This window comes from Leucopleurus acutus, assembly GCF_964270905.1.
Source record: "Leucopleurus acutus genome assembly, chromosome: 21".
NCBI lineage: Eukaryota > Metazoa > Chordata > Mammalia > Artiodactyla > Delphinidae > Leucopleurus > Leucopleurus acutus.
This window is the reverse complement of record NC_139163.1, coordinates 31,449,965-31,473,579: the sequence shown is the minus strand read 5'-3', so window position 1 is coordinate 31,473,579 and position 23,615 is coordinate 31,449,965. Positions and strand designations below refer to the sequence as shown.

The 23,615-nt window shown below is 39.5% G+C and overlaps 1 protein-coding gene across 1 annotated transcript in view; it reads left to right on the top strand.

The window, feature by feature from the left end:
* Positions 1-6,892, top strand: part of ZMAT4 (zinc finger matrin-type 4) — a gene marked incomplete at both ends in the record, with an annotated part of 213,751 nt that extends 206,859 nt beyond the window's left edge. The window contains one exon of the mRNA XM_082863723.1: positions 6,792-6,892. Within this exon, the coding sequence (XP_082719849.1) occupies positions 6,792-6,892 (101 nt within the window). The remainder of the gene's footprint in view (positions 1-6,791) is intronic.
* Between the last annotated feature and the right edge of the window lie 16,723 nt (positions 6,893-23,615).

Here is a 23,615-nt window from a genome sequence, read left to right as displayed (position 1 = left end):
TACAGACAGAAATATCTTTATCTATAATGTGATTCTTACTAGTTTTTAAAGGATTTTTCTGTCATGTTCATGACAGATATTGGCTTGAAATTTTATTTGCTTTTATATTCTATCAATATTTTTAAACAATTAGTGTTACGTTACCTCAAAAACAAGTGTAGAAGTGTTTCTTTCTCATCTATTTGCTAAAAGAGTTTGTAAAGTTGATACTATGCCACTCTTTAATGTTTGTTCATTAATAGATAATACCTACCCTAATTTTCTATTTCATCTTGTGTTAGTTTTGGTAAGTTGAATTCTTAAAGACATTTGCCCATCTCATATACTTTGTCAAATTTATTGGTATAAAATTATTCATAATGTTCTCTTATTCTCCATTTAAAACTGTCAGTAGTATCTGCCTTAGAAGCAATTCTTTTATTTTAGTAATTTGTTGCTTTTTTTTAAACCTCCATGAAACTTTCTAATGGTTAATACTTGCATTAATCCTTTCTAAGAGCGGATTTCGGTTTTGTTATTTTTTCTGTACTCTGTTTTTTATTTCATTGACTTCTCTTTATTATTTCTTTCCTTCTACCTGATTTTGTTTTCATTTTCTTGTCTTTTTCTACTTTCATAGCATTTAAACTTTGACCATTGATTTTAAACCTTACATCCTTTTGAATATAAAGCTATATATTTTCCTTTAAAAACTGATTAATATAAACTTGTTGATATGTAGTATTTTCACTATCATTCAGTTCAAAATATGTTCTAATTTCCCTTTGGATTTTTCCCTTCGATAATAGGTCACTTGGAAGTATTTAGGTATTTTCATAAATGCTATTAATATTTATTTCTTATTAATTTCAGTGATAGTCAAAGAAACCACTGTATGAAATGTAAATATTTGAAATTTAGTAAGAATTTTCAATGGCTTAGCATATTCCCTAACTTAGTTTACTTGCTCTATACATGTGAAAAGATTGTGTATTAGCCACTTGTTGAGTGTACTGTTCTATAAATATCAGTTGGTACAATATGGTTGATAGTTTCATTTAGATACTATTTGTTTTGTCGTACTGTTCTGTTCTTACTGAGAGAGGAGTGTTAAATCTCTTATAATTATGGTGTCTGTTTCTGCCTGTAGTTCAATCAGTTTTGCTTCATGTTCTTTATGCTTTATTGGCTAAATTGCATTTACAATTGCTAGGTTCTCCTAATGAGTTTCTCCCTGTATTATTACAAGACATCCTCTTCATCTCTGGAAATATTTCTTGTCTTGAAGTCTATTTAGTCTGATATTCATATAGGAACTTCCACTTCTGGGTTATCAAATACTTTTTATTATCCTATTTAATTTTCTCTATAGTCTCCTTAGGTTTATATCTTCGTATTTGTTTCTAGGGGGTTAGGACGCATCCTTAAATGACCACCGTCATTTAGAGTTAATATTGGTAAATTTATTATTTGTTAAGTAGACTTTATACACAATAGCATGAGCTCTCAAACTCCTACCCATTCTTGGGCTATTGTTGTCACATATTTTACATCTATATACAGTATAAGCACCACAATACACAGCACAGTGTTATAGTTTTGCTTTAAATTGCTCTCTATCTTCAAATAAATTTAGAGCAATAAAAAGGACACCAACATATTAATCATTTATGGTGTTCTTTATTTCTTCCTGTAGATCTGAGTTTACACCTGGTGTCATTTGCCTTCCACCTGAAGAACTTTATAAGCATTTTTCTAGCGCAGGTGTGTTGGCAGACTGTTCTTTTTTGTTTTTGTTTATTGAAAATGTCCTTATTCTACTTGAAAGTTTGAAGGATATTTTTCCTGGATATAGAATTCTGATTGTTTTGTTTTGTTTGTTTGCTTGTTTCACCACTTTTTCTTCCTTAAACGATCCAACTCCACTTCACGCTCGTCTCTCTGTTTGCTCTTTTCTCTCCCTGGACAACTCTTTAACCAGTTCCTCATATCACAGGCTAATTCTCATCTCTCTGGTTTCATTTCACGCTTCTCAGAGACCTCTGTTGACCATGCTATCCAAAACCAGCCTTCTTCTCTGTGACTGTCTCATTTTCCTCTTTACATCGTGTGCAATACTTCCACAATGTTTTTATTTGTTTCCTTGCTTCTTGTCTTTCTACCTGAGTAGCTCCATATGAAAATTTATTTTATATTCTCCTACATTCTTGGTATTTTGCAAAATACCTGGCATCATGATAGAGGCACAGTGATGTTTCCCTAATGTAGAATGGATGCAACTGAAGTTACAGGGGCATCTGAAGTCTAGCTTTGCTAGAATTGAAAAGACACATTGAGTAGTCACACTGCTAAACTCTCCAGGACCATCTGTTTTACACACTGTGCTAGGGAATATAAATGCAAAAGTGAAGCATCTTCAAGAAACTTTTCCAGATTCTCTGAGTTGGAAACAATCTCCTCCTCTCATTCCCCTAGCATTCCACTTCATCCCGACTGTGGTACTTTTTGTGATTGACCTTGCACCATTGCTGTTTCTATACATATTTTCCCTCTCCAACTGGATTGTCAGGTCCTTGCAGGCAGGGGCAATATTTCTGAACACACATTGGCAGTCCTGCAGAAATAACCTTTACGTCTGCAGACGTTTCGGGATACTCATAAAATGGTATTGCATTGAAAATGAATTGAGTGAGAAACAGCGTTTTTGTTTAATAGGATTCTCTATTTCTCTGTGGAAAAAGGAGCTGTATAATTCCAAAGTCATTAGAATTTCAACTCAGCATTAATAAAGCCCTAAGTTCCCACCAAGGACACTGTGTCACGTGTGGAAGAGGACTCCTCTGCCCCTTCTCTGCCTTTGTTCTTGTTTATATGCACTGCCTTCATAGTTTATGCTTCCCGCAGTTTGCATCACAGTAATGTGCCAAATATTTCCTGCCCACGCTTCTGTTTGGCTGCAGAGCAGAACTGTAATGGAAAAGCAACAGATCAGAATAGTTTTTAGATTTGTTGGTGCTCTTAAAAAGGCCCACTTTTAAAAATAAATATTTATGCCTGTTGCCATGCTCAACATCCATTCGTTATGAGGAGACCTTTGATGAGCCTGTAGTGTGAAGAGGACCCATATAAATACTGGTTACCATTTATTATGACATGACTGATGGAGAACTCTGGAGGTAGGAAGGCTGAAGCTAGCTTTCATATTCTGTGCATAACAGAGGAGAATGGCTCAGCCCCAGATAAGCATTCAAACAACTCACATGTAGGTTGTGATAACTTATTGCCTCTGGGTTTGGGGACTATGGTAATCTTTCTGAGTCACACACACCTGCGAGTGAAATGGAAGAGCCTTGGAAGCACAGCTCTTCTTTGTAACTTTTTTCTTTAAGACCCAGTATTGTTCTGACAAGTTCAAGTTAACGAAAGGACCATGGCACTAGAGGGCGGTACTCTGTAAGGTAGGTGTGTATGTGTGTTGGAGGTGAGGGTTACAAGTCTGAAACTTCTTGTAGGTTCCCAGGCCCCATCCAAGGCTTATAGAATCAGAACCAGCAGATCTTGTGCCTGGGAATCTGCATTTGAGCACCACCCCCAGAAGATGCACTGGGACGTTTGGGAGCCACTGCTTGAGGGAATAGAGAGACAAGAGTTGTCTCTTTTGTCTCTGAACTGTCGATCTGTGCCTGGAAAAATTTTGAGTCCCTTAGATTGCTCACCAAGAAGGTCCTGTGGTCTCATTGTTATTTTCCCATAACTGAATTGACTCTTAATTGAGGAATTAGGTCACTCAGTGTCCGATTATCATGTACTTGAAACTAAAACAAAATAAGTTCGTCCTTACACTGGCCAAACCAGCTTATCCTGTCATGTCTAACAGGTTTCTCAGAAACATGCATGGGGCTATAGGAATTTGAAAGTCCACAGGACGTTCTGCCCTTTGTCACGTTATCTACATAAGAGCAATTCTGATGACACTGCAATATTCAGTAAGCAGGACTCATTGGATGTAATTAGAAGTAACTTTATTCTTGCCATCCACTGCCCTTTCATGCCATCTCTGTGGGGTTAATTTTTTCCTACCCCTTGGTAAAAACTAGGGTAAGTGTCATGAATTTTTGCTCACTTTTAAGTAGTAAAGAGTTCTTTACTTTCATTCTTAGATACACAAAATTCTATGGCATTAACTGATATATCCAAGTTTTTTTCAGTAGTTTTTATCTACTGAAAAAAACTGCACAGGTTCAAGGTTGAGAATTATGCTTTATTCAGTGAACTTACTGAGGACTTTAGCCTGGGATACAGCCTTTCAGATAGCTCTAAGGGAGTGTTCCAAAAAGGTAAGGGAGAAGCCAGGATATATAGGAGTTTTTGCTGAGAAAAAAAAAAAAACAAACATATGTTCAAACATCACAAGATTACTGCTAATCATAAGAACAAAACATTTCAAGTTAATGATTTTAGTGCTTTTCTATGTATGGCAAGAGTCTTGGGTTCACTGAAGTGATCCTTTGATATGCATCTTAACTATCTCGGTCCAATATCTTGTTTTTCTCCATCCTGAATCCCCTCAGGGAGCCCCATTGTCAGGAGGCCTGCAGTGGCTGATGACTCCTTTGTCTACTGAAATGGCAGGTGATGTTCTTAGTTCCCACAGGGTAGAAAAATAATTTTTAAACAGCTCCAAACTTTATTGGAAGTGAGTTTTCCCCCTCCCTTAGCTCGGTTCTGCTTGGGCAGCCTATTCGCCATGGGAAAAGGGTGCATAGGCTCTTCCCTTCCTCTCTGCCTGTGGCTTTTGCTTTCCTTCCTTTATCTCTCCCTCAGGTTCCTCCAGGGCTGAGGGATGCAGGGTATCAGGTTAGAAAGGCGAGGGACATAAAGGTTTATTTGATAGATACCTATACAAAACTCGCATAGACACTGCCTGACTCTTTCTCATGGGGTGATTTCATGGCTTTTTCAAGAACTCAGCATTACTTGATACTTAGCCCATAGGCTATGTACCTCCTCTGGGGTCACTTTAAGGCCCTAGATATCCAGTTGAACCCTGCTAGCATCCTTCCGCTGATGCTAAGGAGACACAGGCTCCAGACTTTGGAGCTTGTCAGCGTTGTCGAGTCCAGGACACTGGGCTCCAAGCACAATAAGGCATTCCTCAAGCTCTCTGAGTATTCCACTGAATCCTTTTCCCATGGGTTCGAGGTGAGAGAGAAGGAATCCCCCATCTCACATGGAAGAGGGTTAAGTCAAACTCATAGTATGATAGAGCTCCCTTTAAGAAATTCTCTATTTCTTTCTTTCTTCTCCAATCTCTTTTTCAGACTGGTGGTGAGGGATCAGCTTTAGGTGGAAAATGGCTCTTGACCACTTCTGTTGGATGCCTGAACTGGGGCTCTCATACTCCACTTTAGTCATGGGGGTGTAGCTAGCATCTGTGTCTTAGAGCTTCAACCGGGGGCTTCATCCAAGATATTGGGAAATCAAGATTCCCTTGTAATATCTCTTTGCAATCATAATACCAGCTAGTTTATGTTTATCACTTGTTGTATACCAGACGCTCCTTCATACATGCCTTATCTTACTCAGTCCTTCCCACAATCCTATGAGGAAACAGAAGTTCAGAGAAGTCAAATAATTTGTGTCAAGTCACCCAGATAGCAGGTTGCAAAATTCTTTCCAACACTGTGCATTATTTTCTTTTTAGGAAAATAAGAATGATTTTTGTGTCTTAGAAAGAAAATACTATGCATTCATCAGGGAGAAAAAAAATGCTATAGCTGTTTACTATCCTGGCTTTGACAATGGGAAGATATGGAATTTTGGAGCAAAATTAAGAACAACAAGTCTTAGTTGCTAAGCATTTGGATAGACTTATTCACTTAATTCTTATAAAACCTTGTGTTGTGGATGGACTCGTCTTCATGTTGTAGATGAAGAAACTGAGGCCAGGGGGATATTATGTGGCTTCCCCTACATTACACAACGAGGAATATTTGGAGCCAGGATTTAAAATCCAAAGTCTTAGACCATGACCCTGAATCTACTTTTCCTCTCCACTCTGATGGGACAGAGCAGGAATATGAGCTGTGGAAGTTGTTTGGTTGATGCTTCTTTCAAACACATCCGACTCTAGATGAGGAGCGACAGAGGAGTCAAGGTTTTCACTAAACTCCTTGGAAACAAAGAGCATCTTATTCATCTTGGAATCCCTAGTGCCAGGTCCAAAGTTGATACTCTGTTAATGAATGAATGAAATGGATAAAGAATAAATAACTTTCTTTTCAACTCTCTGGTGGAAAGTAAGTTTACATGTGGGTTAAATTAAGACAGCATCCTACATTTTATAAGATGGTCTTGGGAGAAGAGCTCAGATGAATGATATCTAAACTTGAATTTCTGATTCGGTCCTTGGAATAGAGGTGAAAGAGGAATTGAGACCGAGTTTTTCTCTGGAGTCTCAAGTTTCACTGCAGAAATGACAGCTTACATGTCTCTCTGCCTTAAGGAAAAAATAGATTGCTTCTTTGTTTGGGTTATGAAGTATCTGGAAACATTTTACCCCAAAGAAGTATGTTCTAATAATTTCAGTCATCCAACAATGGGGCAGGTGGCTTCCAAAGTATTCACAGTCATACTTCTGCTGAGGAACCTGTCGGCTGGGCTCTTGGAAGGGAGGATTGAAATGTTATTGGTGGGGTAGACCAGATGGCTTCTAAGAGACTCTGTCCCTGACCTTTTGGAGATCTAGGATTCGTTCAGGTGGTTGATGACAAAGATGTAGCTAACCAGGTCTGTGTGTCTGTCGTCCACAGGTCTGAGGCGCAATTACAGATGTACCATCTGCAGTGTCTCTCTAAACTCAATAGAACAGTATCATGCCCATCTGAAAGGATCTAAACATCAGACCAAGTAGGTACTTTCATGCTTTCACTCTTCAGTCCTTTTGTATGTAACTTTTAGCATGATGAATAAAGGCTAACCACTTTACTTATTTCAAAATAAGTAGATGAAAACTGTATCTCTTATCTCCAAGGTTCCCTTGATATTTATGCTGTTCAAGCCTCCAGAGTCTGCCTAGCACCGCTTGAAGAATGACTTCTTGCCTTTTTTGGACACAGTAATGACAATTTTTTTTTCATTTTTTCCTTCTTTTCAAGGCTAGTCAGCACATTTGTATGAACTTCAGGAAACTTTTAGATCTATATTAAGTGTTTTAAAATAAGCAATGTAGTCTCTACTTGGAGGATGGGCCAGACCTCCGTGTTGTGAAGTCAAATTCTGTGAATGTCTTCGACCACTTTCTATTTCTAGAAGCATATTGTTGCTTAGTCTGGAAACCTAACAGATCCCCTGGAATGTTAAGTCATTCACATACATAGCTATTTTCAATTCAATGGAAGCTCATTCCATTCCCCCTCCCCCCAATTCTCATGATTTTAAACCAGAAATGTCTAATCAGGCATCATTTGCCCTGCATTTATATTGCTCATCTTTTTAGAAAACCGATGACATTAGCTTTTAGGTATTTTTAAAGTAGCTGCTAGGACTGCTAATAAGATCTAATAAAATAGGAAAAAACAAAGAATATCTCAAAAATATGTAATTTTCCTGAATATAATTGTTTTCATTTCTCTCATATTCATTAGCAGAATCATTGAACAGATTCGACTGTATCAGGGCCTCATAAGTAATGGATGATTCATTTAACAAAGGTTTATGGGGTGCCCACTGTGTGCCAGACCCCGAGTGTGCCCTGGGGAAGAAAAGATGAATGGATTTAGGCCTTCCTCTTGGGGAGCTCCCTGACAGCCTGGGGAAACAGTCATGTAAACACATAGATTGTTCTCTGTTGCCATAATGTGGGCACCCCGAGCTTTGAGGACCAAGACAGGGACATCAGTGCAGAGGCCGAGCTCATAAGGATGAAGTCGTCAGGGTCTGATTTTGTTTCCCATTATCACCCAGCCCCCAGCGCAACACTTGATACGTATTAAGGGCTTCGTAAACGTTCCTGATGGAGTGAATGTGTGATTTTTAAAAGATGAGTAACGACAGCAGAAACTAACACAACACAGTAAAGCAATTATACTCCAATAAAGATGTCCAAAAACAAAAAAAGAAGAAGAAAAGATGAGTAACGATTTTCCAAGCACGGATAGGAAGGTACGTTCCAGGCAGGGAAATTTCTTGGCAAAGATACTGTAAAGACATAGATTCACAGGGGTTTCTGGCTTCAGGGGAGAAGTTTAAGCTCAGAGTTCCTACTGACTCAGTTTTTCCACAATATTGTGCGGTTCGGTGAGTCAAAGCTGCTTTCATCACTTGCTTTACTCTGATCCACCCCCAAAGGGCTTTTATCAAGGAAGTTCTTCAGAAACAAGACTGTCTCTGATTCTCAGCACCTAGAGCACTTGTATTGATTATTGGGAGCTGCTGCCCCAACCCCATCCCCAACCCCCAAAACGGTCCCTTCAGCATCTCTCTGACCCTCCCGTTGTGAGCCATACTGTATGCATTCTAACGAGCACGCATCTGACGTACGCACAGACACCTTACAAGGAGCTGCAACGGTAAATGATCATCTTTTAGGGGCATGTATTTATTGCTCTTCATAAATAGAAAAAGGTAGACAGCAGTGACTTTAGGTGGCAAGAATCATGTCAATAATTGATGCAGAGAGAGAGCATCTCCAGCTTCAGGAACATACCTACGTCTCTATGTTTACCTATAAAACTTCATGTGACAGAATTTGTGCTAGGCATAGTCACACCTAATACCTTGTTTATTCCCCTTAACTACCTTGAGATACATATTACTGACCCATTATTTGATCTGAGAAACTAAGGCTCAGAGAGGCAAAGTAACTTTCGCAGCACCACCTTGCCAAAAAAATGGCAGAAACAGGACTGGACCCAGCAGCGTGTGACTCTCACTTTTAATTAATTCGTGTCACTCAGCCACCACAGACAGCCTTTGGACACAGGACTGCAGGGACTGCCAGTAGAGAGTCTTATGATGAATTTTGAAAAAGGACATTGCTTCCCTGGTGTAATTTAATAAGTATACGTGACTTCAGAAGGGTACGTCTCCTGCTGTGCTGCCTTCTTTCCAATAAACAAGACAGTTTGCTTTTTTTTGTAACCACAAAAGCACAAGGTTGAAGAAACCTTGAAGAAAATAATTGTCATAGCTCTGTCCCGCAGGCCATTTCATCTGTCCTTATACCAGATTTGAGTATCCTGGGTGTGTATATGAGTCTGTCTTTGTTTACGAGACAGACGGTTCCATAATTTTCTTATAATATCCTTGTTAGGTTTGGTTTCAAGTGTGTGAGGGCCTCGATAAACAGATTCTATTTCTAATCCCTGAATGAGTTTGTGGTAGACTGCTGCTAGTTCTTGCCTTCAATACGAGGAAGAATTCATTAGTGAAGACATCTAGGCCTAAAAATGTATGCTATGGGAGTGTTTTTCTTAGAAATTTAGTTTCTTTAATACAGCATTATTCCTATCTTCTATTCTTATATCAGCTTAAATAACCTGTCTTGCAATTCATTTATCCATTTCATTTACATTTTAAAATATATTGGTATAAAATTGTTCATTTTATCCCCTCATTTTATTTTTAATGCTTGTGGAATATTTTTCTTTCCAGACACTGTTTATTTGTGTCTCTTCCTTTTTTTTTTTTTTTTGATCACTTTTCTTGTTAGAAGTTTATCAATCTTTATTAGTTTTTTTTTTTTTTGGATGAACAAATGTTGGGGATTTGTTGATTTTCTTTATGTACAGTTATTTTATGACATTTAAAATATTATTTCCTTCTTTCTACTTCCTTTGGATTTAATTTGCATTTTCCCCTAGCTTCTTAATATAAAAGTATAGGTTCTATAATTAAAAAGAATCTGAAAAAGAATATAGATGAATATAAATAAATGGTCCTATCTATCAATTAGGCCAAGTTTCTTAGTCTTGTTCAAATCAGTATATTCTTACTGATTTTCTTGTCTGCTTTTTATATCCATGAGAAGCAGACATAATTAAAAACCTCCAGCTGTACATATGATGTGCCTATGTGTCTTCTTAATTCTATCTTTTCTTTTTTGTTTTATATATTTAAAGGTATATTATTAGATGCTTACAAATTTAGGATTTTTTAATGTATCCTTATTGTATGGGCCCTTTTTTTTATCACTATTTGCCATCGTGAAATATCCTTCTTTGTTACTAGTAGTGTCTCCCTTGAACTATACCAACATCAACTACAGCAACTCTTCAAGGCTTTCAAAACTTTTTCCTTTAAATTGTATCCAGCTTTCATTTTGTTCTCAGGTGGAAGCTTAGTGTGATGGAAGTCAGCCAAATGGTTCTTAACTGTTTTAATCTGACTAAGTCAACATAAGTATTAAAGTGTCTGTAATTTTCAAGGTCTTATATTTTTGCAGTCATTTCTAGAGGAGTGTTGAGATGAGCAGAGATGATTCAGTTATGTAGTGGAAAGGACACTGAATTTTATTTCTAGTGCAGTTTTGCCACTGAGTGACCCTGGGCACTGACAAACCTTCTTTAAGTTTCACTTCCCTCAAAGATGAGTGTTTAATGATGACAAGAACACAACAAATATGCTTCCACTTCCCATGCTTTGCTCATGATCCTGGTATTCTTTTCTACGAATCCTGAATTCAGACCTAAAATTTTTCCTAAAACATGTCCCAGTCAGCCTTGAGCATTTATTGAAGTTAGCAATGACCCTCTCTGCCCCAATCATGTCCACCCAGAACCTCAGAATATGACCTTATTTGTAAATAGGGTCTTTGCGACGTAAAAGTTAAGAATCTCAAGATGAAATCTTTCTGGGTTTTTGAGAATGATTTATGGTGTCTTTATGAGAGAAAGGAAAGGGAGATTTGAACACACAGAGAAGGTGGCCCCGTGAAGACAGATGCAGAGATTGGGGTTCTGTTTCCTCAAGCCAAGGACCACCAGGAGCCAGCAGCATCTGGAGGAGGCAAGAAGGAATCTCCTCCAGAGCTTGTGGAGGGAGTGTGCCCTGCTGACTCCTTGATTCCAGACTTTCATCTTCTAGAACCTTGAGAGAATAAATTTCTGTTGTTTGAAGACACTCTGTTTTGGCTACTTTTTTAAGGGCAGCCCTAGGAAATTAATACAGTGTGAAACCTACATGCCTTGTTTCATAAGTAATCCTTCAGTCATATTTTCTGGGCAACTGCTTACAATGCCAATCCTGGTAATGACAATGATGATGGTCATAGTGATGCGGGTGGAGAAGATGGTGATGATGACGATGCCACCACGATAACCAACGTGGGACTTGTCTGAGACTGGGACACAGCCACAGACTAAAATGCTTTGGAAGTGGTACATCTAATACACACAGCAGTCCTGTAATTGACCAGAGGCTCCACTTCATAGGTTAGAAAATTGAGTCTCAGAGAAGTTCAGTGACTTGCCCAAGGTCCCCCCAAAAATTGGTCAGCAGAGTCAAGAACAGAAGTCAGGTTATTGGCAACGTTTACTCTAACTGTTATAACAGTACTTAAGTAATACTATTATTATTATATTGCTCTTTACTAGTAGTAAAAAAGACTTTTTCTTTTTTTTGGCAAATGTCATAAACAGCAAAATGACTGTCGAATTTTGCTCCATGGTTAAATTGCAAGAGAAATATTCAATAGCTAATGAGAGTAAAGGTTTCAAAATGCAAATGATCACACTGGCGTATAAAGCAATTGCCTATTGGTAGATTTTTCAGCATTTCTGGGGCATCTAGTCTGTCAATTAGAACAAATGTTTAAAATGAAAGTTAAAGGCAGATGAGTACATACCATAGACTAATGAACAATTCCCCCATAATGTACTTAAGCTTGAGTTTAGGGAACACTTCAAGCCTCAGGACATTGTATTACCTAGAATTAAAGGTTATAAAATTTGGCATTACTTACTTTGATATTTCATTTGGTTGAAAATGAGGTACAAGTGTTTAAGAGAATAAATCAGACTGACCAAAAGTTAGTAGTAATTTCTATATGTGCTGCTTCCTTTGAGAAGAAGCCTGAAGTGGTGATATCAATTGCTTTTTCTGCAATTTTTCTCAATTAGTATGAATCCTCCAGACGAAGCCTTCATATTATTCATTTCCCCATTATATTCATTTATTTGTGAAGTGATTGAGTGGATGTTCAGTCTAATTTTCAGAGCTAGAATATATTTGCTTTAAATACCTTGGAATTCAGTTCCTGCATTCAGGATAATAGTTGTGTGTGTGTGGGAGGAGGGTGGAATAATAAATAATAAAAATAAATATTTTTGCAAGAGATGCTCAGCATGAAGAAGCTTCTGTACTTATAACAAATAAAAATAGCTTAATATACCAAGAAGATGTTCTCTTTGGAAACAAGCAAACAAAAACCAAATCAAGGCATGGACTTCTTCGAAGTCTAAAAGTATAGAACTTTTTTTTTGTAGAATTTTCAATGTGATTTACTGGCATTAACCAAGAATTTCAATAACCTAAGGGATTGGGACTTTGGTTCTAAGTTCTGAGATGGGCAGGGCATAAGACAGTGTTGAAAACAGAGCTGTCCTTTCCCAAAGAGGGCCAAGTTATTTCTCTTCAGCTGATAATTATTCCAAGCCTTGAAAAGGCTTGGAATAAAGGGCAAAATCCAGAATCCAAGGCAAAGGAGCTCCTGCAGGAATGGAGCTTGTGGAATATCACCACGTCTTTCTAGCCAAAGGACTAGATTTACATCCTAGGCACTGTAAGTAGGGTGCCTCATGCAGCACAAGGATGGGGATGAGACAGGGCCTGGGGGTCAAAGGGCATTCTCTATTTAGCCCTGTTTTTTAAAATTTATTTATTAAACTATATACAATATGGAGTTAGCTTTAGGTGTACAGCTTCAGATTCTATTCTGTTATAGGTCATTACAAGATATTGAATACAGTTCCCTGTGGTACACAGTAAATACTTGTTGTTTATCTATTTTATATATAGTAGTGTGTATCTATTAATCCCATAATCCTAATTTATCCCTCACCCTCCCCTTTCCCCTTTGGTAAGCATAAATTTATTTTCTATGTCTGTGAATCTGTTTCTGTTTTGTAAATAAGTTCATTTGTATCATTTTTTTAGAGTCCACATATAAGTGGTATCATATGATATTTGTCTTTCTTGGGCTAACTTACTTCACTTAGTATGATAATCTCTGAGTCCATCCATGTTGCTGCAAATGGCACAATTTCATTCTTTTTTATGGCTGAGTAATATTCCATTATATATATGTATATATACCACATCTTTTTTATCCAGTCCTCTGTTGATGGACACTTAGGTTGCTTCCATGTCTTGCTTATGTAAATAGTGCTGCTGTGAACACTGGGGAGCATGTCTCTTTCTGAATTAGAGTTTTCATCTTTTCTGGACATATGCCCAGTAGTGGGATTGCTGGACCAGATGGTAACTCTATTTTTAGTATTTTTAAGGAAACTCCAGATTGTTTTTCACAGTTAGCCCTGTTTTTTACAGAACATTCGAGTTCACTACTGTCACGAGCCCTCCCTTCTCTGAGGAAGGCCTCAGAGCCCAACTTCTCAAATGGAAGAGACAATAGTTTCTAGATAGAGGGATTCCAGAGAAGCCAGAAAAAAACTAGATCTGTCTCTCTCTACGGCACTAATGCACAGGCAATTCTAACAGCTGTACTTTTTCCTAAGTCTCACTTGCATGCTTTTGCTCTACATGCCATATCTAGGGATACATTACAATTACAGTCTGTGAATAGATTAGGCCTTTTGTGGGCTTGAAAAGTACTAAATGGGGAGCATTTTCACTCTTCCATATTATTTATAGAATATGACTGATGACCCCTAGTGCTCTTTAGCTCACTCGTTTCCCACCCCCCACCCCCTTCTGGACAGACTTGTAATCATTATTTTGTCTTGCTTGAAATTTGCGTGAGTCATGGCTGTCTCCAGGGTGGTTCTGAGCCGATGCTTTCAAGTCTCAGCTTTAATTGTGGGTCCCATTGCCCACCTCTCATGTTCTTTGTCAGGCTGCTTCAGAGAGTCACCTAGTACCAGTCTCCAAGGGTGCAAGGCCGTTACCTGATTTGGTTCTGAAAAGTGCATCTGTGTCAAGAGAGAAAAGAACCACCAGAAGGAGGTGATAGAGCCCAACAGGCCTGGCCTGGGATGTGGACAGCAAGTCCCAGGGTCACTGCTTCTCAAATCATGTCCCCTCACTGAGTTTCAAAGCCCTCATTGAATATAGGGTAGTCAAGGTCTCTAGCAACCCAACATTCTCTCATTTTATGCTTCAAGACTGAGCTTTTTAAACTTTTTAGTATTTTCCAGCGGCAGAAGAGTGGCTGTAAAGTCATCCTTCTTTCGTGTTTACCTCTCTCCTGCTGGGTGGCCCAGAAATTGACCAGCCCCCTCACACGCAGGTCCTGCTAGAGGAAAAGTGTCCTCCGGGCCTGTTTATCCTGTTCTTGAACAAAAGGCAGAGGGGCTTTTCCAAGGCTATGACTTGGGGCAAAAGAAGTGAAGTTGGTCATATCAGGAGAAAGTAGAGAAGGAAGCTTATTTTCACTTCATTCCACGCTATGAATACCAAGCACACATTCTGGTGGTTTCTCAGGCAAACGGGATGAGTGGGAGGGGGTGAGGAAGGCTTGAAAGGGAACCTGGACCCATCACCTGAGCAGTCCAGGCGTCTGTCCTTACACTCATTCTGGGTCTTTTATAAGTTACTGTAACCCCTTCTCACACGTCTCCCCAGAGTTCATTAGACACTAGAGTATGTCCAGCTGTAAGCTATCTTTAGCTGCTCTTGACTTTTACTCCAACTGGACTTTGGTAAAATGTTGAATTTGGCCAGCGTTTGTCTAACCTCTTAAAAGTTGTCATGGCACATGGAATGCCAGGGAATTGAATTAAAATAAATGAAGGACCTTGCTTCATTTAGGTCAATGTTGACAGGGGAGTAGGTGGAGGAGATAAGATGGGGATGGACACGTGCCTTGGTTATGTTCCTGAGTCCAGCTCTCCATCTCTGCCCTTTGGCTGGAGAAGAGGATTAAGTCCATTCTGGCTTGGATTTTCATAGTGTAAATGGGGTAGTGGTTTGAGTGATTGGACAAATCAGCCCCTCACCCCATTTAATTCACTCCCATGACCAAAATCTGTTGAGTGCCTGCTATGTTTGAGGCATTGAAACAGGCCTTGGGGACAACAGAAGGAGCTCCCTTTACCTCTCAGCAAGTATATAATCTAGTTGAGAGGAAGCAACATGTAGTCAAGTAAATACAGTTAAAATCAACATAGGATATATTGGCACAAAATGCTGCTGGAATTCAGAAGTAGTTGCATCTGGTTGGGGGCCAGCAGGAAAGATGGTCATGGGGTGAGTACAGGAAAGTGGCTTGGGAAGGAGACCATCTGGGTTCAATCTTGGCTCTATATCTACTGATTGGGTGGCCTCGAGCTTGTTACTTAAAGCCCTGTCTGGAGCTTAGTTTCCCACCTGTAAAATATGACAGATTTTTAAAAGTTTTAGCAGAACTGACTGTGGTGAGGATTGAGGGTTTTTAAGTCGTTATTGAATTTGTTACAAGATTGCTCCTGCTTTCTTATGTTTTGGTTTTTTGGCCTGGAGGCATGTGTGATCTTAGCTCCCCGACCAGGAAGGCATTGGAAGGCCAAGTCTTAACCGCTGGACTGCCAGGGAAGTTCCTAGGATTGAGTTTTAAGAACAACAAGAAACAACAATAACAAAACTTACAAAACTTCTTAGACAGTACTTGGCATGAATGGCATGAACTTTTTTCTCATGTGTTAATCATCATTCTGTAATAATGAAATGATATTTGAAAGGGACTTTGGGAACAGGCAGATGAATACTGAGGGATTCGTCAGTACTTCTTTATCCCAAGTACTTCTTCTGTAAAATTGGTCCATAATTCTTCATAGCAAACTCTAGTTGCTTTTGCCCAAAGTTTGGGTTTTGGACTCACAAAAAGTTCAGACCTGTTCAGGGTTTAGAACCCAAACTGACCTAAACCAGACAGTGGGATATAAAGAATTATCTAGGACAGTCCTCCGAAGACTGTTCTCACTCTGAGTTTCTTGTGGTCTAATGCTTTCCACCTACTCCAAGTCTTCATTTTATACAACAGTTTCAACCTTGGTGTTCAATCTTGCAACATCAGAAAGAGCATTTTTTTTTTAGAATTTATTTTATTGGAGTATAGTTTGTTCACAATGTTGTGTTAATTTCTGCTGTACAGCAAAGTGATTCAGTTATACATATATGTATACTTTCTTCTTCATATCTTTTCCGTGATGGTTTATTATAGGATATTGAATATAGTTCTGTGTGCTACACAGTAGGACCTTGTTGTTTATCCATTCTATATATAATAGTTTGTTACCAGTTACATTTTTTCAGCCATCTATAATTAGCACATTATTCTCCAAAGACCATGGATAATAATACTTGAAAGTAAACAAAATAAATTGAACTATGCTCCTGGCTGTATTTCCTAAAATCATTTTCCCAATATTCTTTGAGACTCCCTGGAGAGATTTTCTTTACCATTGTGATAACATGGAGCTCATTTTTCTTCTCCATTTGCATTTTTATTTCACCATTAAAAAATAATATGTATCCTTTTTACGCAGGCATCTGTCTGCTGCAGCACATACTAGATCCTTAGCTAATCTCGACATTAACTTATTAAATCCGATTTTGATTCACAGCATTTGATAAATCCCCTATGTTTCAGAATTGGAAGGGTTTTCTCAAAAACAAATGATCTCCATGTATGAGGGAGACACATCTTTAAGTGTTAACCACTGTTATTTAAGTTATAACTTAATGATAAATATTTTGAAGATTTTTTCTTCTTTGAGTTAATATTATCTAGACCATTCAATATTGTGTTAAGTATAGCCAGATGTAACCAAAGTCTGGACCTCAGTCCGAATATGCATTTTTGAGCATCACTATAGTATATACTTGTCACTTTGAATAGTCCCTAACAGAAAATAGGAAATGTGTACATTTTTCTATAGCTTTTAGAGTCACAAAGAAATCTCAGTCCATTTCATGCTGAATAGTCAAATATAAATCAAAATCTATATAGCTAGCTTTCAGAAATGTTGGTGATATTTCAAGCTCAGGACACAATGACTTCAAAGTTCTACCCACAGCTTCTGGTCCTGTTATACTTTCCAGAGATATATCTGTCTTTTCTCTTCCTTATTTAAGTGCTCTTTCTTCTAAAGACACCCAACAGGCTAACATGTGCTCTTTACTCTTTTTGATTTCCAAAACCATCACCACTGAATTTATTCCTGTTCTAACAAAAAAGATTTTGTAATAGCCTCAAATAGAGGAGTTTCAGACCTCTGATTTTCTTTCCTTGATAATAGATAAAGTTCAAACAATAGATTCTGTTTTCTAACATCTTTCCAGTGCTAAAGATAAACTTACTAATAGCTAAGATTTTCACGGTCAGACATCTTACCTAAATGAGAACCTAGTTGCCCTGGAGTATCTATATTGGAAAGGACCCTTTTAGACCAGCTACACAGGTTTCTATCTCTTCCTCTTAGAACCAGATGTTATGATTGTATTATTCCGTATTTTATCAGAGTCCTGCAGGTAAAAAGTGTGCTTTCCGTGGAAAAGAGAGACCTGATCAGAATGTATTCTGAGAGATTCATTACTGCCAGGAAATTAAGTGGATTAGAAGGAGGCTATTTAAAAGCGACAGGAAGGGGGTCAGGCTCCCTCACACCAGTATTTTAGGAAAACAAGTACAAGTGAAAACAAGTACCAGTAAAAGATCTACCAGCACATTTCATTGTGTATGTACATTGGAGTGGCATCTTTCATTTCAAATTTAACTCTCAAGAAACCCAGTAACAAGCCACTAATTAGTCTTCTAGAACATGCGAATTATAGTTCTACGGTGAAGCTAGAGAGTTCATTCTGCGGATGGAATTTAGCCCACTGATGATCTGTTTTCGGTGACACAACATGTCATGATGAAAGAATTCCAGGATATCCATTGATTGGGTCAGTAGTTGAGTCAGTTATTACAGAGCAATCCACTGCGTGCTAGGGTCCAAGGCACTTACCAGAGAACGACAGATTAACAAGTTGCCTTCCCTATCCTTAAAGCACTGGTGTAATTTTTAAAGTGCCTCAGCAATAAAGTTTTGTGATCCCAGAGAGTAACCCCTCATTCTGGGGTCTCTCTGGAGGGAGAGAGGGCTGGTGGCCCATCTCAGCGATGGAGGCTGGTGAGCTCTCTGAGCAGCTGTCAGCGCAGTGGAGCCGGGTGACCAGACGTAGCATCCCCAGCTGTGCCTCCAAGCAGTGGCCACCAGGAATGTAGGTACAGCTTTCAGGATCCAGAGCGGCCTGGAACCTGAGTTGGGAAGGGAGGAGAGAAGATGATCTGAGGATGCAGGAAGGATGTCAAGTGTGAACAAGACGAAGCGTCGAGGAAGCACTTGCCGTTTTGTCGTCTTGGCCGTCCCAGAAGCTCTGCCTCCTAAGGCTTTCCCAAAAAAGCCTTTGCTTTCTTCACTCAAAACTTCATATTTTCTGGGTTTTCTTTGAAGAGCCCTCATGACTTATATAGGATGATTTAAATCTTGTGACACCTGATTGGATATTTCATTTCTATTCCTGGGAAGAAACCGGAATGAAAATTACGTTAAGAAAAAGTGACATTCGTGATCAAAGAAGGATGATTAGAGGCATTCACCTGTCCAACTTGGGTTGAAAATCAATTCTAATTATTTGTTTTCTCTTCATGCTTATAACACGTTCTCTAGTGTGTGGTTCTAGGACTTGGTAGCAAGTGATTAGCTTCTATAAGATAGCACGCAGATAAAAGCGTCACCCTGAGTCAGATATTCATAACAAGAACTGCTTTATGTGCCAAAGCAGATTTTTTTACTATCCAAGCAGCTAATTTTTCTTTTAACCTTGAAGGAGAATTGTTCTTGGATCTTTTGATTAAAATATCTCATCCTGTGCTCACAGTGGATGCGCAGCAATTAATAGTCTTTCTTTTCTCAACCGTCTAATTAGGGTTGAGGCCAACAGAGCATACAATGACTAAAGCCAAGGAATATCGCGAATATCATTCCAAGATGTTCTCTGCTAATTGTGAGTAATTTCTTCATTCCCCTGAGAGGATGTGACAGCCTGGACCACTGGACCTGCCTTAGGATGTGATATCAGGGAATGGCTTTCTTCTCTCAAAGTGATACCCTTCCCTCCATACACACCTGCTAGCTAACTGGGGAAGAAGAAAAAAAAAATTGCTTCTGTCTACTTTCCCATAGAAGTCCCAGGGTTAGTTGTACGATGGGGTGTGTAAATGACAAATCTGAGAATCTTATCCATGAGAAATGTAGACGGGAGGGCCTGAGGTCGACATTTAAAGGGTGTCGTTGAGTGGGGCAGAGAGGGCAGAAGGGGGGCTGGGACAGGCAAGGTCAAGCTTGGCCTCTTTGGGCCCAGGGCCAGGCAAGCATGAAGAAATAACATCTGCTTCCATGTACTCTGGACTTATCAAAAGGCAAGTGAGAAATGTAAAACTCAAGGAGATGATAACTATTTCTTCTACACACTATTTCCAGACCCCCTCCCCGTCATGGCTGTGTCCATGGTTAGCTTACTGCCCATAAAGCAGAGATTTCAAATATTCTGCAACAGCTGTAGATGTACTGAGCTCATGACTCACCCACCCATTTTTATCCTTTTGGAGGACAGGCGGGGAATAAGTAGCTTCATTACCATTTTCAGTCAGAGAAGTGTTGGTGGACAGCAGATGTGTGGCCTCCAAGAGTCTGGGGAGCCTGGCATGAGAAAATGGGGAAGGCCTCTCCTCCTGCCACCATGGGGCGAAAGGTCAGAGGCTGTCCCTGCAGGGGACTGACCACGGGAAGCAAAGGTAGGGGCTGGAAGGGCCTGAGATGCCCCACTTCTGTTTCCCAGCCTCCCCCCGACTCCTCCAGTTTCTGATTGGTTTTCAGAGTTAAGGGTTGGCCATCTTTAGGGACAGAGCCCCTGTAGCCTAATAAACCGTGTGCTTCTCATCTGTCTTCATCTGTACTGGTCCAGTCAGAAGGTCGGAGGTGGGGAGATGGATTATCAAGTCATGGAAGATCATGCAGGTGGAAACGTTTAAGACATAGTTCTAGCTCAGATTTCAAAATCTAGTTTCGAACATTTCTTTTTCTTACATACTTTTCACTTTAAAATTCTTTCTCCTACTAATAGTACTCAAAGAAGATGAATTGCATCTGTTACTTTTGGATTTAGAGAGCGGATGTAGTTACGATTTCTTGGCCCGTTCCTCCACTGGTAGAGCCAAAGACTTGAGAATAATTCCATTTGATTCCATGTATTTATGTGTAGCTAAATGTCACATATTGTAAGGCTAGAAGACCAGCCAACAGTGCGATCCCTGCCTTCAAGAAGCCTAAAATTTACATGAGGAGACTAAATTAGCAGGTGAACATACTAAAAGAACATCTAAATGCTAATATCAGAGAGGGATCTTACATAAGATCATGCAAGGAATCAAGAGAAGGGAGAATAAATGAATAAATGAGAGAAATATGCTTGGGTGAGATGAACCTGGGCCGGGGAACAAGGATAGATGCAGTCTGGGGTGGGATGAGTTTAAGGGTCCAGGAGCATTCAGGTGGAGATTCCAGTGGACATTTAGGTTTATGAGACTGGAATGCAGATCACAGATGACAGTTGAAATACAGATTCGGGGGTCATCAGCTCGTAGGAGATTGTTGAAGTGGATGAGTTGGAAAAAGATGAGATTATTCAAAGAGAGTGTATGGAGAACAGGGACACACACACATTTGTGCACACACACACAGGGTGACAAAGGAAGTGATGTCATCACTTTTTCCCATAATAATGCATTTCATATTTCTTTTCAAGTAGGAGGAGAACAGGACAGATTAATGCTTCAGAAGCCAAAGAAGAAAAGCATTTCGAGAAGGAGGGTGCAAAACAGAGTCACCTCATACCAGAAAGAGTCAAGTAGGAAGGAGACAGAAAATCCAGAGGGTTTGTCAATTAGGCAGCGGTGGTTGATCTTTGCCAGGGACATCTTGCTGAAATTTGGAGACCGTGTTGCCCACATTGTCTGGGGTGAGGATGAAGTGAGGGTGTTCCTCACCAGTGTTCTCACTGGATGAGCAATACTGACCTGCAACCCCACAGATCATAAGCAGTGAGGAGAGCAGAGGGTGACGTGCAGAGGAAAGGGCCTTGAGTGAGGACGCCACAGTAAATAGAGCCCTCATTTAAAACAATTGTGTGTGGAATTTCATGAAAACAGAACTCTGTTTATTGAAACTGGGCAGGTAGGGTCAAAAGCGCCACCCACTGGACTTCGTCCCTGGCCCCTGCTGTCCTCTAAAACTCCGAGGGAGCATTCAATAATCGTTGCCGAATGGACCACAAGACGAAAGAGTCAAAGGTGCCTGCCTTTCTCCAGCCTGGAAGATGGAAGGGATGCTGATGGAGGCTGGCAAGGACTTCAGTCAGCTAAGCTTTAGACACATTGCTTTTGAAGTGATGGTACCTTATCAGAGTGAGGATGTCCTGTAGGTAGCTGGAAACAGGCAAGGTGTGCAGATACAAGCCAGGGCTTAAAACGGAGCTGATGGAGTCAGCTAGATAGGATTAAGTTAAAGTCTGGAGAGTAGAGGTGTCATTTGGCATACAGACAGGGGTAGAGAGAAAACGCATCACCTTGGACAGTTCCCCCCTCCTAGCGCCTGACCTCTTACACACAGGGATCTGCAACAGAGATTTGACTTTAGGCAGCGTGGCCACTGGTTAGACACTGTCTAAGGCTGTCGCCTTTGCATCTGATGCTGGAGCTTGGAGGATGCAGCACAGGCTGTTGGAAAGAGAAATGGATTGAAAGTGGGGAAGAGCCAGGACTAGCTCGAATTCGTGAGCACCAGCTGGAACCTGTGAGGATGGACGGAACCCCTTGTTACTGCTCACTGGTTATCACCACCCACCTCAGTGAAGGGTGCATTCTGCAGGAGAATCAGGTGTGGACCTGTGTGAACCGCAAAAGCGCTGACCTTGAAGTGTAAAAAGACAAAACTGGAACGAGACAGGGAAGGGCATTCTAGAAAACGTTCAGCCTAGCCATGTTAGCACGCTACAAAATGACCACAGCACACTAATAGAGCAGCTGGAAAACGATAGAAGGAAAAAGAGTTAAATGCCAGATGGAAGTCCAAGGCATTAAGTGCTGAGTCATTTGGTCCTTCTTTGAAAAAAATTAAATCAAAGAGGAACTTTAGAGAGCTCCAATTTTCTCAGGAAAATGAACTTGTTTTATTAATGAATGGCATTCTGAATCTCTTTGCTTTAGGTACATATAAAAATTATAAATGAAAGACCATCTTTTTAAATTTTTTTAACATCTTCATTGGAGTATAATTGCTTTACAATGGTGTGTTAGTTTCTGCTTTATAACAAAGTGAATCAGCTATACATATACATATATCCCCACATCTCTTCCCTCTTGCGTCTCCCTCCCTCTCACCCTCCCTATCCCACCCCTCTAGGTAGCTGGAGAAGACCATCTTTTTTTAAAGTAACCATATGGCTTTAATGAAAATATTCTAGAATCACATGTGTAAGATAATTAATATCCACCTAGAAGTGACCTGAACCCAGAATACTAAAGAACTGAAATACTACCTGGAGAATACATGGTTTCCTCTGAAATTAAATTAAATTACTGAAATTTATTTGAGAGGAAAGATACAATGATTTGTTTTCTCACTGGTGAGTAGAAAAAGAGAAAAAAACATTTTATGCTGGCGCTATAGCTTGGGGATTTATTACAGAGCTTTCCTGGAAAATAGAACATCTGTGGTTGCAAGTATTATTATTTATATAATTTGTTCAGGACAACGAGTTATGATAGAAGGTCCAATTTCCCTCAGTGAAATTGTCTATTTTACTTTCAGTGTGTATATTTAAAGCTTGACAGGATTATGGAAGATTATTCCAAAGAAAATAGGTTAGCCACGTTGTGAATGGGTGGAGTTGGAAACTTGCTAGGTGGCAGGAATGATGGCAATGACAGGGTCATCTCCTGAAGCTGACGTGAGGACAAGAGTTAGGGGACAGACCTCAGGGGACAAAAAGGTGAAAAACTTACAACAGACAACACCTGCTCTGTAATTCCTGCCAAGGAGATTATCAAAACAGTTTGGTCACGAAGGGGCTTATAGGGACCATTCCTGGGTGCTCTATTCTTTTCTATCAGCACACTTTCCAGAAGAGATCTAATCCAACTACACACACACATTATTTATTTATCTATATGAGTATTTATATATAAATACACACACACACATATATATCTATGGAGATATGGATTTGATTCTATGTATATACACACACATACTATCATGTATACATTTGATGGTGTATGTATGTATATACATATATGTGTGTATATATGTATATAAACACTTTCCCCTGGAACTCCAGACTCTATTCAGATCTCAGACATAACATGGTTAAAA